This window comes from Camellia sinensis, chromosome 10, assembly GCF_055761805.1.
Source record: "Camellia sinensis isolate YWXY chromosome 10, ASM5576180v1, whole genome shotgun sequence".
Lineage (NCBI taxonomy): Eukaryota > Viridiplantae > Streptophyta > Magnoliopsida > Ericales > Theaceae > Camellia > Camellia sinensis.
This window is the reverse complement of record NC_138970.1, coordinates 156935412-156954582: the sequence shown is the minus strand read 5'-3', so window position 1 is coordinate 156954582 and position 19171 is coordinate 156935412. Positions and strand designations below refer to the sequence as shown.

At 40.0% G+C, this 19171-nt stretch overlaps 1 protein-coding gene across 1 annotated transcript; it reads left to right on the top strand.

Annotated features, from left to right (window-relative positions):
* Window positions 1-437: 437 nt before the first annotated feature.
* NUDX1 (nudix hydrolase 1) lies at window positions 438-7072 on the top strand. The gene is made up of 2 exons (XM_028196814.2): window positions 438-665; window positions 6598-7072. The coding sequence occupies exons 1-2, from the start codon at window positions 503-505 to the stop codon at window positions 6903-6905; spliced, it is 471 nt and encodes a 156-aa protein (XP_028052615.1). The 5' UTR covers window positions 438-502; the 3' UTR covers window positions 6906-7072.
* Window positions 7073-19171: the final 12099 nt, after the last annotated feature.

The window sequence follows — 19171 nt, the reverse complement described above, 5'->3', positions numbered from 1 at the left end:
ATTTAAATTTAATTCATAAAATTATTATTATTTTAATAATGATCATAATTTTTATTTTAAATAAAAAATTATAATTAATAATGTCCCACTAACTCAATTTCTTAGTTCCACTGATTATATACATAGTGAATTTTTTTTCGACCCTTCCGATAATAAAATATTAATTTCGTCCCCACTTAAGTTATAACAGGACCTCTCGCTCGTATAAGACACTTGCAAATGTTTCACTTTCACACAACCCGATCAGTGTCCAGAAGCGAAAAAGGCAAATTAGACGTATCATGGGCCTACCATTTGGACTGGGACGTTGAATTGCGCCCCAAGTTTCTTGCAGCCCAATCAACATTCTTGAAGGCGGGAAATCAAAAACTACCACGTGGCAATTACTGCATCAGACGTCGTCGTTTTAAATACACTCACCTCTTCACATACCATATAAATACCCTCTCCTCCAATAGCAAACACAGAGTCTAATCTCAAGCCTGAAAACTAGTCATAAAAAATGGAAAGCAAGTCTCAGCCGCAGCCGCCGACGCCGACGCCGACGCCGAAGGTTGGGGTGGCGGTGGTTTTGGTGAAGGACGGGAGGAAAGTGCTTTTAGGGCGAAGGCTCACCTCCATCGGCTACAATACTTTTGCTCTCCCCGGCGGCCACCTTGAGTTTGGTCAGTTACTCTCTGTCTCTCTCCCTCTCCCCTCAATACATTTGATTTTGGGCCTAATTAATTTCACTACTTTTTAGACAATGCTCTGTTTAGTAGGGTTTTTTGGGTCCCCAAAGTGACCAATAACCTGAGAAATTTATTGTGTTTTGTCCGGGATAAGCTCATTTATTTTGTAAAATAAAATTTGATTGGTTTGTGCATTTATAGTTGTCCGATAAATTTAATTTTTTGTATGAATAATTTTACTGTAAAGCTTATAAAGTAGACGATTTGGATAATAAAATGAGTCCGAATTGAGACTCGTAAGTATGGAGAAGAGCTTATCCCGTTTTGTCCAGGTGATTATTATTGTTTTGTTGTGTCAAATGTTTCTTATTGAAAATGCAGTTGGATTTTTTTTCACTGCATATCTTTCGAAACAATGACAGACGCCAATCTGTTTTTTTTTTTTTGGTTGAATCTTCAACAAAATTCATGATCTTTGGAATCAATTTAAACTGTGTGTGGTAGGTGGGTGTCTCGATTTCAACCCAATTGTGCTTGTAATCCATTGATGGTGACCTTCATTCACAACTCGACAAATGAGAAAATGGCAAGGTTCTAGGATTATTGTTGGGCTTTTTAGAGTTTTATGGTTTAATAAGCTTTTTGTAAACCAACTCTTGTAAACCCACCTAAAACTCGGATACAACTTGTGAAAAATATTCCCTTATACAGTGGAAGCATGTCCAAAATAAATTTGTGCACCCACACAGAAAAGAGAAAAATACAATATTTAACATGGTTTCAGAAAAAATGCCTACGTCCATGACGAGAGAGGTGAATTGACTATGAATAATAGAGTACAATGGTGGGATAAAAACACCCAAAACCCAACCTGAGACGCCTACGCAAGGGTAATTGAGTATCTGAGCCCCAAACCCTATAGGCTTCCCATTCTCTGGTATTTTTGCATCTCACAACCCTCATATCTAGGTGATTCCATATACCCCATGGTTTTATCTCGTTACACTTAATTTCTAATTACACCATATGAAGAAATTTGAATTTGAAAAGTAATTGTTAACACCCTCCATAATACTGAACATACCCTCATCCCTAACCTTACAGTTTCTCTTAACTCCCCTTTTTCTTCTCTCATTCCATCCCTTTCCCTTTTTCCTATCTTTTTCTATCACTATAGAGGAGGATAACAATGGCACAGTCACAATGGAGGGAGTTGGGTGGTATTTGACATGAAAAATGATTTCTTAAGACATCCCTTGAGGTTTGCAACTAATACAAATTCTCCCCTCACATTTTGAAAATTACAACCCCCGCCACAAGGTTTAAAGTAGCATTACCAATTGTCTCCTCTGTTAATTGACTGTTAAGTCAACAAACAATTTTTGCTTATGTTAGCGATAATTCTTTTTAAAATACCATATTTACCCTTGATTTTTTATCCATCATTTTCTTTCTCATTCCATTCATTCCTTCCATACCACTTTGTATTAAATAAACCAACCACAGCCTTACAATGCTTTAATTACCTTACTTTAACAATACCAACTATTTAATAGTCCCTAAAAAAGAAAAAAAAAATCTAAAATATTGCACCCCACCCTACGTTGACTTGACATGCATTCAAAAAAAAAAATTCTACAATCCCATAAATGGAATCAGAAAAAAATCAAGAATATCAAATCTATGGTTCAATTTTGAAGTTAGGAGTCGTTTGATAATGTTATTTAGCACTTAAAACTGTATTGATTAAGTGATAATCAATTAAGTCTGTTTGATATTCACAATTGATATTACTTAAAAATTTAAGTGGCTTTTAAAATATAGACTAAAACTTAAGAAAATTATAAATCATATAAAATTTACTTAATTTTGATTGAATTTATAAAATATTAAACATAAGTATCGATATATATTATTATAAACTTTTCGCCATTGCCACCGCCACCGCCACCGCCACCGCCACCGCCACCGCCACCGCTACCGCCGCCGCCACCGCTGCCACCATGTCATCGCCATCGCCATCGCCATCGCCATCGCCATCGTCGTCGCCACTACCACTACCACTATCACTACTGTTACCGTCCCTACCACCACCACCACCACCACCACCATTATCATGCCACCGCCATTACTACCACCACCACCATCACCACTACTATGCCACCGTCACCGTCACCACTACTACCATCGCCACCACTACCACAACCACCATCATGCCGCCACTGACGCCGCTCCTACCATCACTTTCATCACTATTGTCATTATTGTCATAATCACCACGATCATTTTACTATCACTACCATCAAACAACTTTTTAGTTTAACAAATTCAGCTTTCATTTTTCAATACTTTAATTTTTAGTTTTCAGCTTTATCAAATACCACCTAAGTGTTGTGAGCCCATACTTTAAATAAATCTAGACCATTGATATTAAATTCAGCATATTTTCTGATTTTTTTTTTTTTCTTTATGGGAATTGTAGAGGTGGGTCACCGATATAAACCCATAGTGTGGCAGTGAGAGGGCCACACTGCTGTTAGAATTGAGAGTAGACGAGAAAAATGAAACGGGAAGAGAAGATGATATTAATTTCATAAATTAATATCTTTAGTGGAGGGTATCAGTGTCATTACACTTTTCCCATTACCTCTGTTAAAAAACAAACATTAATAGGGAGGGAAGTGTAATTTCTAAAATGTTAGGGAGGAATCTGTATTAAATTGAAACATCAGAGGGTGTCAGTGTAATTTACCCTTGTTTTATTGTGTCAAATGTTTCTTATTGAAAATGCAATTGGATTTATTTTCAATGCATGTCTTTCGAAACAATGACAGAGGCCAATGTTTTATTTATTTATTTTTTTGGATTGTCAACTAAATTCATGATCTTTGGAATCAATTAAAACTATGTGTGGTAGGTGGGTGTCTCGATTTCAACTCGATTGTGCTTATAACCATTGGTGGTGACCTTAATTCACAGCCTGACAAATGGGAAAATGGCGAGGTTCTAGGATTATTGTCAGGGGTTTTAGAGTTTAATGGTCTAATAAGCTTTTTGTAAACAAACTCTTGTAAACCTACCTAAAACTATGATACAACTTGTGAAAAATATTCCCTTATTCAGTGGCAGCATGTCCAAAATAAATTTGCACACACACACACGAAAGAGAAAAATACAATATTTAACATGGTTCAGAAAAAATGTCTATGTCCATGAGGAGAGAGGTGAATTGACTATGAATAATAGAGAATACAATGGTGGGATAAAAAAAAAAAACCCAAAAACCAACCTGAGACACCTACTCAAGGGTAATTGAGTATCTGAGCCCTAAACCCTATAGGCTTCCCATTCTCTGGTATTTTGACATCTCACACCCCTCATATCTAGGTGGTTCTATATACACCATGGTTTTATCTTGTTACTCCTAATTTCTAATTACGCCATATGAAGAAATTTGAAAAGTATCTGTTTACATACACCCTCCATAATACTGAACATACCCTCATCCCTAACCTTGCAGCTTCTCTTTACTCCCCTTTTTCTTCCTCTCTCATTCCATCCCTTCCTCTCTCTTTCCCTCTCTTTTTCCCATCTTTTTCTATCACTATAGAGGAGGATAACAGTGACACAGTCACAATGGAGGGAGTTGGGGTGGTATTTGACATGAAAAATGATTTCTTAAGAATTTCCTTTTTTCTCTTTTTTTTTTTTTTTCTACGTTTACCCGCTTATTGCCAAACAAATCAAGTTTGTTCGGCTTTGGCCGACCTAACAAACCAAAATTAGAGAAAATAGTCATGTTCGGCCTTAGTTGTCCGAACAAACTTAATATGTTCGGTAACCTGAACAATTTTGGTTTCTTTGGTGAACAAGAGTTGAACGAGGTTTTGACTCCATTTTTTTTCAAGTGGCATGGAACTACATCAAAATGAAAGAAAATCACACTAAAACATCTCTATACACTAAAATCTTATATATAATTTATTTACAATTATCGCATATATATTGTAACTATGATTTTATTTTTATTAAAAAAAAAATTATTACAAGTTTTTTCTCTTTGATATTCTTGTGGTGGTGGTGTTGGGTGTTGTCGAGGGGTTGAGAGAGTGAGATAAGGGGGAGAGGGTGACGGTGGTTGGCGGAGAAAAAGGGGTGGCGATAGTTGGTGGAGAAGAAAGGTGATGGTGGTTGAGAAGGAGAAGAAATGAGTGGGTGTAAAAAGAAATTCTATTACATTTTTTTTATGTTTCTAGTCTTTAAAGTTAATTTTATAAAGGGATAAATTGTAATTAAAATCAAGGGTGTAATGAGTTAAAGTCGTGTAAATAGAATCACCCCTCGTATCTCTATCATGCACATTCTTATTCATCTCTCTAGCTGCTACTTGTAGCTTATTTGGTTGCCCTTGCAACACCCTTTGTTGTCTTCGCTCTTACGGCACACCAATCCAAATTCCCATCAAGCTATGTATATTTACAGCTAAACACCAACTGCATCATCACTAATGCCCACAATGCATACCTTGTGTGCGGCAATTCATTTTTCTTCATCTTGAGACCACCAATTGTGTGGCCTACCCACATTATTGATTCATTTTATCTGATGCCCCTCACATGCAAGAAGACAAAATCATAAATGTGGTATTTCGACTTACCATCATATTCCTCTATTTATTACTCCTTTTAACTTTCTTTAATAGAAGACCCATATTAATTTATCTAGCAATGTGTGCTAGGATTCTCCATTTTTCAAAGCACCACATGAGTGGCAAAGATGGCTGCAGAAAAGCGAAGACACCCTGGATGGGCCTTTATTGAAGGAAGTAGGCCTGTAGTAGACATAATCCCAATAGATGTAGGCTTAATAGCCGAACTATACTCAGTTTGTTACGATTCTTACATTGCCCACACTGGAAAAGTGAGCTTGACCACGTGAATATAAGTCTCTTGGGCGCCTTCTTTGTGCAAGTATGTTTTCAAGGTTGAGTTTTATTTAAAGAGATTGTATAATTTGATATCAGAGCTAGCCTGCCATCATGTCCATTATAGGATCAGATGGGCTGCGACTTGGCAGTTTGAGTTGCAGAGAGCACGGTTTATAGACTGGTTTAAGATACCTGCTAAGGTGTTGAATACATAGTTGAGTGTAGCTCCCAAAAGGGAAAGTGAGTTGAATACAGATAATTGAGTATAGCTGCCATCCCAATAAGGAAAAGGGCTATTACTGGGTCGGTGGCAATAGAGTGGGTCGCCATGGACGTCAGTTGCGTTGTGTGGTTGTATATTACAATCCTTACATTGTCCCATATTGGAAAAGTGAGATCTTGACCAGGTGTATATAAGCATCTTGGACACCCTCATCATGCAAGCAGATTTTGAAGGGTGAGTTCTAGCCAAGTGGTTTGTATCAAAAACCTTGTGTGCTTATGTGTTTGTTATATTGTTTATTTATTTCTTAATTTGTGGAACTGTCATCAACATAAATCATGCATCATGAAACCTTTTCTTGTATGCACCAAACAAGCAATCTGTCAAGGCAAAATTGTAGGAAATTAGGTTAATCCTTGCTGTGAAGTTTTTTTCTTTTTTTGAAAGGAAAAACAGTTTAAATGTTATTTAAGCCCAGTTCTAGTCAATCCAATATTGATCATGAACTGTTCCTTTTTCTTTTTCTTCCATTTACTTCATGTTTTTTTGAAATAAGGGTTCTCAAATGAGATGCAGTAGATTTTATGTCCTCAAGGGGGTCTGTGTTTTGGTGGGTAGGAGTGACTTTTAGATACAAGTACTCCATGGGAAATATTGGATTCTCAGCCTAACACTTATTCCCACATTTTTCATACCAACAATGATTGTAATGCACTCCATGATTTCTAGGATTACTCGGTTACTTATCTATATTTATTTCACATATTTGGCATCAGGGGAGAGCTTTGAGGAATGTGCTGCCAGAGAGATGAAGGAGGAGACTGGTTTAGACATTGAGAAGATAGAGTTCTTGACTGCAACCAACAACTTCTTCTCTGAGGACGGAAAACCTCATGTACATCTTGTTTGCATTTTCATGCGTGCAGTCTTGGCTGATCCTCATCAAGTACCCCAAAATCTAGAGCCTGAGAAATGTGGTGGCTGGGATTGGTATGACTGGAACAAGTTCCCAAAACCACTGTTTGGACCACTAGAAACTATGCTGCAGGGTGGTTTTAATCCTTTCCCAGCTGATAATAAATGATATTAGATATTGCTCTGCCTTGCTGCTGGCAGATTTTCTATGTATCTCAAATTTACTTACTTTATTGGTGCACACTGGACTAACGAAACTAGAAGTGTTGAACTTGTGATTTTCTTGGATTTGACAATTTGAAAATCGGTATTGGGTTGAACTAACCCATCAGTTTATGTGGGTGATATCTGCTTATGATAGTGATTGTGGTAATATATAAATGGTCCTGATTTGCTTGTTGCTAGCAATGCATGTAGCTAATTGAGCTTATGAGCAGTTGTGTTATTAATTATTGTGCGGGTATTTCCATCACTGGCTTCATATCGTGTGATCTTCTGTAAAGAACTAAACGCTTGGTGGTTATAGAGTTATGGTGGAACAGGCCTTGGGATTTTATTGCGTCGATGCTGTTCTGCTACTTAACCATGTCTGACGTATAAAGTATAACACCAAAAACCTTGCCTAGCTCTTTAAAAATAAAATGAAATGTAATTCTTTCCTTATTTTGGATAATTTAGCATTATTCTGCTATTGGTATTTTTCTCTTTTTTCATGCAACTCCATGTTATTAAGCACATAATTTATGAAGTTCTATTACCATTTCCTGAATATCCTTCCTTGACAGCATTATGTATGAAGTTATTCAGAACATTATTTTGTTTTATATTTACACCTCTTACTCTAGCTTGAAGTTTTTTCAATGTTGTTAACTCAACCAAGAAGGATTTGTACATTTGCTTTGAAATTCACAGGTTGAGTAAAAAGGAATACTGAACTAATTGTCCAATTTTATTGAGCTGCTAATTTTCCATTTTATGTATTTTGAACCATGTAACTTATCATTACCATCTCCTACTTCTGCTTCCCGTTCTAGTAACCGTTGTGTGGACCTGTTTATACTGGTCTAACAAATGTTTTGTATTTTGATCACTGCTTCTTTTCCTTTTTTTTTTCTTTTTTTTTTTTTTTTTTTTTTTTTTTTTTTTTTTTGTGTTGCTATTTTTGTAATATTAGGAACAGCATTGTCCATGTTGGTGACTTGGAACTACCAGATTCTGATCGCTCAAATTAACGTTAATTATTTATTTTTTTTCTCCCTATTGTTCTTTCTTCTACTATGTGTTTTTCTTTTGTTCAAATATCAATGGTATGTGATAAAAATATGATTCTCACCAGGATATCTAGGTTACTCGTTTTATTTTACCTCAGATTTGCAACAATTTTATCACACTGTTGGACTGCATGTGTTGCATTAGGTTTTTAGATATCAATTTATTTTTATATTTTTTCACTTTTTCATTATTAAAGTTGGTTTTCTCCCTCACCCCTCATCTTTTACTATTTTCTCCCCTTATCACTTTTCTTACTTGAATTTTTTGTCTTATTGCTCACCACAAAATAGGTCCAACTAGGTTGTCTATTTACTTTGTCAGGAGTAGAGTATACCTTAATAGTACATCTCGAAAGAAATATTAAAAAAAATATATTGAGGTAAGTCGTCTTTTCTTAAATTTTGTTACCTACCACACTAGGTTATTTTAAAAATTTGATGATATTTTTTTTTGATATTTTTTTTTATGAACCTAGCATTATTTGTACAGTATATTATTGGAATAGACACTATTGTTAAGTGACTACGTATAATAAAATGTATTTAATTGTTTTGTATTTTTGCTAGATAAATGTTTGTTAGTGTTGGAGTTGCCGGAAAACATTTATATTTATTCAAAATTGATTAATGTTTTCCCAATTAATAGATATTATAATACTACGGTGCACTATTTGGTTTACCATAATGGTCATTTTCTTATAGAGGTGAATGCAATGTATTATTTACTATTATTTTTAGTTAATTATATATAAAAAATAAATATTTTGATTAAATGATGGTTATATTTGAGGGACCAAATGCTTGATGATGTGATATGTGAGGACCTGCCTTGAGGGATTGCGGTATAGTCGGTTTGTTTTGGAAGGTAAAAGGGGGATGAAATTGAGATGAAGGTGAGAGTTGTTAATATTGTGTTTGTTTAAAGAGATAGAGAGGGAATTGAGTTGTAGGTTCGGATTATGTTGAGTCTTGGAGGGGAGATTGGGATGGAGGAGATGAAGGTGGTATTAGGTATTTATTAGCCCTCCGACTTAGTTTTTTTTTTTTTTTTTTTTTTCAATACATGTTGGACATTTTTTTTTGAACATTAATGATTAATGTTTTTGTATTTTTTATTAAGTAAAAATTATAATTTTATTTGTTCTAATATTTTATATTTCTTTTATAGGGTAATAATTTAATAATTTACACACTAACTATCATCAAAACAAATATAATTTTACTTAATCTCCTCACTATCAATTCCTTCACTAATAATCCTCTCACTATTAATCTTCTCATTATCAATCCCTTTAATTCTACCTTGAAAATAAACGGCGCCTCTATGTTGACTAGTGAATTAAGGTCTCGTTTGAGAACATGTTATTTTAATAATTTTTTGATTTTTTTACTAAAAAATAAGATAAAAAAATTAGTATGTTTGGAATGATTTTTTAACTTTTTATGAAAAGATGTATAAAAAGTAGAGATAAAATAGAATCTTTAATTTTTTAATATATGTGATAGATTTTTTTAATTTTTTAATAACTTTTTAATTTTTAAATTAAAACAACTACTTGCCAAACAAGACCTAAGGATTGAAAATTTCAAATTAGACGTTTCAGTGCCAAAGAAAGGAAATGCATGTTGATTTTTCTGGAAATGAAGTGCAGCAGCTCCAGAGTAATTGCAGACCAGAGGCTTGGGGCAGCTCTCTCAATGGCCCACCTAGTCTAATCTAAAATTCCTCAATGAAGTGGATCAAACCATGGGTCAAATCTCACCAGAGAGCATCTTCAACGGTTCACTAAATTTTTTATTAAATTTAAATAAAAAAAGATTATTTTTTTAATTTGATACAGGCTGTTCCAATGATTGTCATCAAAGTAGGGGTCGACCGGCCGATCGATCAATTAGTGTATTTTTTTTTTTACCTCTTTAAACTTTTTGAACTGTTTGAACCAACTTATTTACAAGGGAAATCATGCACAGTAAATTGGTGAAATTTTTTCCCTGTTCTCACTTTGATGAAAAATTTGGTGAATTCTCGTTTTGATACCAATTTGATGAAACCATTAGAGCTGCAAAAAGTAACTTTTTCACTAAATTTCAAATCTAATGCAAGATTTGATGAAGCGTTAGAGATGGTCTCAGAAGGTATTTACCAAAGGTCAAATCCTCATCAGAATTTTTATTAAAGATTAAGATATAAATTTGAAAAACAAAAGAAAACAATATAAATAAAGTAGTCTATTTTTTTTTTCTCTCTTTATTTCTCCTCCTTTGTTTTTTTGTTTTTTTTTTTAATTCTTATTCAAATTTATAATTCAAATATAACTCCAGTGGTCCAATAGTAAAACTTATTAACTACCTGAATCACCTTCTGTCAATTGAGAATTTTTTAACTTCTAGACTAACCAACTTGCAAATTTTTATCAAAACCATCCAATCCAACATATTCACCTTCTAAAACTGTTCAAGTTGGTTTTGGTTGACATGTTAGTAATTTTTTTTATTTTTTTTTTATTTTAACGCTTTTACCTAAGTGGACTCAAGTCACAAAAATAATCACTCTAAAAGTGCTCTATAACTTTTATTTTAATGAAACTTTTCTTAAAAAATCACCTTCAAAAAGTGGAAGACTAAAGGGTTGTTTGGGATGATCTAAATAAGTGTACTTTTTGTCTTTTTACGAAAAGATATGCAGAAAAGTAGAAAGATAATGTGATAACAAAAAGATAAAAAAATAAATTATATAGGAAATGCCAAACCATCCCTAAGTGAATGGCGGTGTGCACTAATCGATTTGAGTTGATTGTGAGAAAAAATTACTAAATTGAACCACCCTTAGTTGAGAACTTTTTCAACTCCTAGACCGGCCGACTTTCCCATTTTTATCAAAAGACATCCAATTCAACAAGCTCACCTTCTCAAACTGCTCGATTTGATTTGGTTTGATATCTTGGGAATTTTTTTTTTTTTGTTTGTTTTTTTGGCACTCTTATATGAGAGGATTTGAGTAACAAAAAGGTCCCTCTAAATGTAGGAGTAAGACTAGGTGGTATTAAAAAAATAGCGAGGGGATTAGAAATTTTTATTTTTTTTACATATTGAGAATTTTTTTTTAAACATTAATGTTTAATTTTTTTATATTTTTTTATTATTTTATATAAAAATAATTTAACAACTCCTACTCTAACAACTATCATCAAAACAAACAAAATTTTACTTAATTCTCTCACTAACAATCCCTTCACTATGAATCCTCTCTATTCTACCTCTTAAAACAAATGGAGCCTAAGTTCATCTATTTCTTTTTTCAAATTCTACTTCAGCTTTGATTTTGTTTTATTTTTCTTTTTCATTATTAAAAGAAAAATCACTTGCCATGCCACCTAGACTATGCTGTCAAAACTTAGAAAAGTATTGTGGGAGACTTGTGCCTGATCTCACCATCCAAAACCATGCGTTCACGCAACTAACTTTCAATTTTCAAGGTTACTTTGGGTGTTTTAGAAGGATGATTAAAAATTAATTTTTTGATTTTTTTAAATTATTTTAAAAAATATATGTAAAAAATATAAAAAAATGATGAAATTCCAAATGAATTAAAAATTAAGAAGTAATTTTTAACTCACTTCTCAAAAGAGTGCTAACCACCTAAATGTTTTAGCTTTAGTTGTTGGGTTATGGATCATATTTGCTTCTCACGTATTAAAGTTAACAAATTTGTGGGGTAGTCTGAATAGCTTAGAGCTTTTTTAGCTGGTTTTAGCTCATGATTAGTTGATCCGTGAACTTTGATTAGGTGGATCTAATGATAGATTAATGTTTTTTTTTGTTTAAATCTGATTTTGGGTTCTAATAATTAGATCCATATGGGTCTATACTATATATAGTCTTAGTCACGCATTCTCAAAATTCATCTAGGTTTGACTCTAAGGAGTCTGCTTCACATGTGGTGTGCATATGCAGGATGGTGGAGACAATCTTTAATTGGTTTTCGTTTAGGCCTTGTTTGGAATGGCACTTATGAAGAGAAGGAATGAGAGTCTTATTCCATATCTTCATTTTGTTGTTTGGAATACATGAAAAGTTTGTTGCTTAATAACATTTGAATAATTCGAAATGCACAATTCACAAAATTAAATACAATTCTCTTACTTTCATCTTGACATAGGTGGGCCCATAGAGGTTTTGGCCCACCACTTAAAGCCTAACACACTGTTCAAACACTAAAGCCTAACATTACTGGAACCCACCATTACACCAAAAATCAATGGCATCTAAACACTTGTCAAGAGGAGAACCAACCACGTAAGCAGACAAAGATCCTATAGAGTTATTGCACCACACATCAGCCATTAATGAAGCCCCTACAGCATTTAATGCGATAATCCCTTTACGTCGGAGCAGGCAGCCTCACCATGAACAAGGCAAGCTAGAGCGTAGACTTTCGGCCAACGTGACAGATCGGAGTGGACAAGGAAATGATGAACGAAGAATATAAGAAGGCTTCCAAGACACAAAAAGGTTAGGTGCCCCATCGTTATTCTCTTATCATTCGCCATAAACTCTTCTCTCTTCTAACTTGACCGTCAGAGGGTCCACTGAGGGACTCGTGTTCCTCGCTAGGATTTTGTGCAGGTTCCCCGGTGGGCTCAGTGATCAGGGAACGACGTTGGAAGCGTGGGCCTGTGATTAGCAGCACTATCAGTTGGCGCCGTCTGTGGGAACACCATTCCGCGTGACAATTGTGCTCATTGTTACCGAAGACCCGTTCTCGATAATCCTTCATCGCTGGCCATCAAGGTGAATGGTCACAATGAGATATATGGCTTCTCAACACAACATCGTCGACCCCCAAGCCAACCCTACCAATCCAAACAACCCACATCAGTACTTCATAGAACTCACCAACAGCATCAACCGTTGGGCCGAGCAAAACCAGGCTTTGATCAACGCTTTGCTCCAGCAAAACCTCCCTATACCTCCTCTCCCGCCACAAGATATCCCTCCCAATTGAGAACAAACCCCGAGCCATTCTTTCCAGCAAGCCCACCTCTCCAACTTAGAGGGTCAGTAAGCTCCACCCCAAGACATGAACCCGCCACCTCGAGGTTTGCATTCGTCCGGTCAAACACTTGCCCCTGAAGGAGAGGCTAGCAGTGTTCAGCCTCCACTACCCTCGAGAGGTGACAATGTTCCTATATGGGATGCGAAACTTCGAGCCATGAAACTCCAGCTTCAAGGAGTTATGCAGAACATATAAAATAAGCCCTTCACAATAGCCAACTCCCCATTTGTCGCCTCCATCAGAGACAAACCCCTACCTCCCAAGTTCAAAATGCCCTCGATCGACTCTTTCGACGGCACAACGGACCCAGTTGACCATTTGGAGACATATAGAACCCCAATGATCCTCCATGCTTTTCCTGATGAGATCATGTGTCGGGCTTTCCCCGTGATACTTAAGGGGTCGGCTCGACTATGGTTTAGTCAGCTTCCACTAGACTCCGTTTTTACTTTCCAACAGTTAAGTGATTCCTTCCTGAGCCATTTCGTTGGCGCTCATCACCAGCGGCGTCCGGTAACATAGCTTCTTAACGTCCGCTAGACAGATGGGGAGTCGCTACGTAGCTTTGTCACCCGTTTCAACACCAAAGCCCTACAGGTGGCGAAAAACGACGACAAGGTCATCCTCACAGCTTTCATAGCCGGTTTATGATCATCTGATTTCCTCTTCTTCCTCTCCAAAAACCCACCAACCTCCATGGCTACCCTCATTTTCAAAGCCCAAAAATATATAAATGTCGAAGACTCTTTGGCAGCCCGCCAGGATACTACAACTAAAAACGCAACCTCCAGAGAAAAAATAAAGGAATCTGAAACCAGAACCACCAAATATACACAACAAACCCCTCAGTATACCGACCGACCCGCTTGTCCCGATCGATCGGCACCTACCCGACCGCCTGGTCGGTTCGAGCAGTACACTACCCTCAATTCCCCCATGGAACAAGTCTTGAACTAGATCCAGTGAGATTACAACTTGAAATGGCCCCAACCCTCACGGTCTCCTTCCAACCGGGGGGATCAATCAAAGTACTGCCGTTTCCATCAGGACCACGACCACAACACTGAGGAATGTGTTAACCTCAAAGACCAGGTAGAGAATCTGATATGTCAGGGTCGCCTCAGTCGGTTCACGGAAGCCCGTCCCCAACAGCGGCCAAGGATCGAACGGGGGCCACCGTCGACAAACCCTTCCCCGACAACCCCCATAACCTAACCGAGACAATGATCAACCCCCATTACAATCCCGACCCCAAGGCAACCCTGCTCCCCCGGTCGGAGAGATCAGAGTCATCGCTGGTGGGCTTGCATACAGAGAACCATCCCGTTCAGCCCAGTGAGCTGAACTCAGAAAAATCAGACAAGGCTCCGATAAGAAAGTTGCCACATTGGATCGTCCCTTCAAACACCCCACGCAGTGGACTGAACCCATCACCTTTACGGAGGCCGACTGCACAGGCATCTGTTTCCCCCACGATGACTCCCTCGTCATCTCTGCTCTCCTATCCAATTACAAAGTCAGACGGGTGCTTGTCGACAACGGCAGTTCTTCCGACATTATCTTCCTGAACGCTTATCGCCAGCTCAAAGTGGGCGAAGAAAAATGTCCCCTCTCCAGACCCCGTTAGTCAGCTTCACGGGGGATCGGGTGACCTCCATAGGTTCCATCAATCTTTCCATCACCATCGGAGAGTACTCATGGCAGACCACCAAGGTACTCACTTTTCTTGTCATCGACTGTCCTTCTACTTATAACATAATCCTCGGCCAAACAGCCCTTAACGCTTTTCAAGCTGTCACCTCCACATACCATCTAGCCATGAAAATCCCCACTGACCTTGGAGTACGAACCGTGAGGGGTGAGCAGGACGATGGCCAGAGAATGCTACGTTGCCTTACTAAAAAAGGTCAAGCTGAAGGAAGCTATGATCATCGAAGAACTCGACATCAGAGACAAAGAAGAGTTAGTTACAGGGAAACCAGTAGAAGAACCTGTCAAAGTCCTAATTGATCCTACGAACTCAACCAAAACAGCCAAGATCGACAGCCAACTATCTTTGCAGGCCAATGTCGACCTCACAGCTCTCTTAACCGAGCACAATGATGTGTTCGCCTGGACCCATTCCGACATTCCAAGCATCGATCCCTCTTTCAGCACTCACTATCTGAGTATCGAGCCCCACTTACGACCTTTCACCCGAAACGCAATGCTCTTATTGCCTTTGAGCTAGACAAACTATTGAAGGCGCAGTTCATCCAAGATGTGGATTACCCCAGATGGTTGTCCAATGTAGTCCTGGTCCACTCTGCGTCGACTATTCCAATCTTAATCGAGCTTGCCCCAAAGATAGTTATCCTCTTCCCCGGATAGATCTGTTGGTCGATGCCACTGTCGGATACCAGATGCTTAGTTTCATGGATGCCTTTTTCGGCTACAATCAAATTTTGATACACCCGACCGATCAGGAACACACCTCCTTCATCACAGACAAAGGAACTTATCACTATCGTGTTATGCCATTCGGACTACAAATGCCAAAGTAACTTACCAACGTCTAGTCAATGCCATCTTTCAACACTAGAAAGGCCAGAACATGGAAGTCTATGTCGACGACATGTTAGTCAAAAGTAAACTCTTCTCTGATCATTCGGCAGACCTAGGAGAAACCTTCGAAACCTTACGCAAACATTAGATGAAGCTGAATCCAGAGAAGTGCGCCTTCAGCGAAGGATCTGAAAAGTTCTTGGGCTTCATGGTCAGCCAACAGGGCATCGAGGCCAACCCCGAAAAGATCAACGCCCTACTAGAAATGCGGTCTCCCAGAACGGTCGAGGAGGTTCAACGGCTCATAGGTAGAATCGCCTAGTCACACAGCTCTTCGTTGTTAACCAGGGCTTCCTCCAATATTTCCTTAGCGGTGGTGCAGGCCTCCTGGATTTTGCCTACCTTCTTTTACTCGCCCTCCAACTCAAACTTCAGCGATACCGCCTTGTGGCGCACCACTTTCAGCTCTGATTTGGTCTAGGAGAGCTCGGCGGCAACACGATCTGCTAAGTAGTTCTTCACCACCGCCAGTACCTTAATCTTCTTTGCCCTCTAAGCATACTCCAGTCCCTTGGCACACGCACTTCACGCAGCTTTCCTCCAGCTCGCTGTCGCTGCCCTTAAATTTTGCAGCTGCGCCTTCACCTCTTCCAGCTGGGCCCTTAGTGGCTCTCCCGCAATCTTCGCGCGCGCTGCCTTATTCATCAGGGCAGCCGCCAAGGTCACCACCTTCATTTGCGCCGAGCAGAACCCCCTCAAGAGGTCGGCCTCTGTTAATCGCGCCATCAATCGCACGGCCGCATCCTCCATTACTCCAACGAGACGGTCGGCAGCGACCTTGGCTTCCCCCCCTTCTTCTACCAACCGACCTGCCACCACGCGCGCGTGGTACATGGCGGTCTTCAACGCGGCATTCGTCTCTAGTTTGCTAACCCCAGTTTTTCCTTCACCAGGACTGGGGGATACTTCTGGCGCAGGTCCCACCGTCGTCAGCACTTAGGCACTTGGGCCCATGTCTTCTTTCACCACTTAGGCATTCTCCCTTTATGGAGCTTCATCTGCCCTCCTCTCCTTCATCTTCTTTAAAACAAGGGTGCCCTTACTCTCCTCTGCCGTCACTCTCTTTTTCTTCGTCTTCTTTAACACCGCCTCCACCTCCTGTTTGCCTCTCTCCTTCAACGGGTCTACTGAAGGCGGCAGTGGGGCAAAGTCAATTAGGTTTTGGTCTCCCTATAGTTTGGGTTGTGGTCGGACTGGCTCCTTCATCACCAGTTTAGGCATAAGCCCCAACTTTGTTTCCTTTATACCTGTCCACCTTAGCGAACGCTCTCCGCTCTTTCGCCTCCTCTACCTTCTTCATTGCCTCCAATTCCTCCAACGCAGGATTCTCATCCGTCGGCTGCGGCCCCAGGCTCAAGGAAAACAGGGTTGAAGGTCAGATCAGGTCGTCCCACTTCGCACCCTCATTCTCCCTCCACTCCTTTACCCCGCTTCACTCTGTTCTCAGCCTCCACATCTAGCCTTGGCTCCACGGACTTCGTGGGGACTTTCCACGTTGTGCGAACCCCCATCCCACTGTTCGCCAATACATAGAACCATCTCAGCCTCCACCCATTCACCGAAGATGGTAAGCCAGCCACTAGACCGCCTGTAAGATCACCCACGTTTCTTGTTGGCCAGAGGCCTTGTAGCAAGAGAAAAATTCCTCCACTGTCATGGCCGCCCCCCCCGTTCGCCTGTGGCTATGCGATCGCGCAAGCCATTAGTATTTTCCAGGCGTTGGGCATCAGCTACCCTGGCGCCACCTCCAGCCGGTTCAGTACATCCACCACTATTTGGGGGAGCGGTAACCTCAGCCCTCCCCCGCAATACATCCTTATACAACGTAAATTCTGTCAATCGTGCATCTGACACTCTCTCCTTAGACGTGGGTAACCTTAGCTCTATCTCCGCTGGAATTTGGTACTTCCTTCATTCCTCCTTCAACTCCACCGCCGTGAACGTAGACTTGTCGGCCTTGGTATGCCAGTGGTCCGGTTCCACTTGGCTAATTGGCCTAGCGCTACGATCATCGTCGCCAAGCGAGCCCTCGCTGCTTGCCCAGCCCTCACTGCTTGCCCAGCCCCCTCTTCTCCCTCATCTCTGCTCTGTATTGTTCAGCCAACTCTATTGCGTTGTCTTCTCCCAATGCCTCTAGCCTCATGGCTGGCACTTCATCTCAAGCCATCCCCCCTATGGGTCTGCGTATCGCTTCGAACGCTGGCATAAGGAAGTTCGCAAAGTGTTGCAGAGGCATGTCACACGAAACAAATAAGTTTAACTCTGGGATGTGTTGGTTTTTCACGAAAAGATAAGTAAAACGAATAACTCCAAATGCCCACGGTTTGCCTATATTCCAAGGATCGAGATTAAATTTCGCCAGTTTGAAAATTTTCGAAAGCTTCCGCCCCTGCCTTTTCCTCGCCCTATGTTAATCTTGCCCCTTCGTTTGCTGCCAACACATCACCTCCCTTGTTACGAGATCATGCCACGTGTACGACCACGATTCACTACCCTCTTCCCCTTCCCTGTCTATTCCACTTCACATCACCATGTGCCTCGCCGCTCCTCGATCCATGCGCGCCACCACTTTTCTCCCTCGGCCCCCTTTACGGTCGGCCCTCTTCTCACTCGGTAACCCTTTGCAATCAGCCTTCCTCTCAGTCGGTTTTCTGGCTCGGTAACCCTTTGCGGTCGGCCCTTCCAGTCAATCGGTCTTCTCGCTTGGTAACTCTTTGCTGTCGGCCCTCCTCACAGTCGGTCTTCTTGCTTGGTCCCTTTTTGCTGTCGGCCTCCCCTCGGTCGGTATTACCTCTCGGTCTCCCTTTGCAGTCAGCCCTCCTCTCGATCGGTCTTCTTTCCCAGTCGGCCTTCTCTCATTTGGCCACCCACAATCCTCGTCTTCTTCCTTATTCCCTTCGTTAGACTGAAGCTGCACTTGGGAATGAGAAACTACTGACATAGGTGGGCCCATAGAGGTTTTTGGCCTACCACTTAGAGCCTAACACACGGTTCAAACACTAAAGCCTAACATTATTGGAACCCAACGTTACACCAAAAACCAATGGCATCTAAACACTTGTCAAGAAAAGAACCAGCCACATAAGCAGACAAAGATCCTACAGAGTTATTGCGCCACACATCAGCCATTAATGAAGCCCCTGCAGCATTAAATGCGATAATCCCTTCACGTCGGAGCAGGCAGCCTCACCATGAATAAGGCAAGCTAAAGCGTAGACTTTCGGCCAACGTGACAGGTCGGAGTGGACAAGGAAATGATGAACGAAGAATATAAGAAGGCTTCCAAGACACAAAAAGGTTAGGTGCCCTATCGTTATTCTCTTATCATTCGCCATTAAACCCTCTCTTTGCTATCGTTATTCTCCTATCATTCGACATAAACTCCTCTCTCTTCTAACTTGACTGCCAGAAGGTCCATTAGGGGACTCTTGTTCCTCGCTGGGCTTTTGTGCAGATACCCCGGTGGGCTCAGTGATCAGGGAACGACGTTGGAAGCGTGGGCCT

Bases quoted from the DNA above. Each gene is read 5' to 3' on its own strand.
- NUDX1 (XM_028196814.2), top strand. From the start codon at position 503: ATGGAAAGCAAGTCTCAGCCGCAGCCGCCGACGCCGACGCCGACGCCG. The intron at 666-6,597 runs GTCAGTTACTCT...ATTTGGCATCAG, and splicing joins CGGCGGCCACCTTGAGTTTG to GGGAGAGCTTTGAGGAATGT.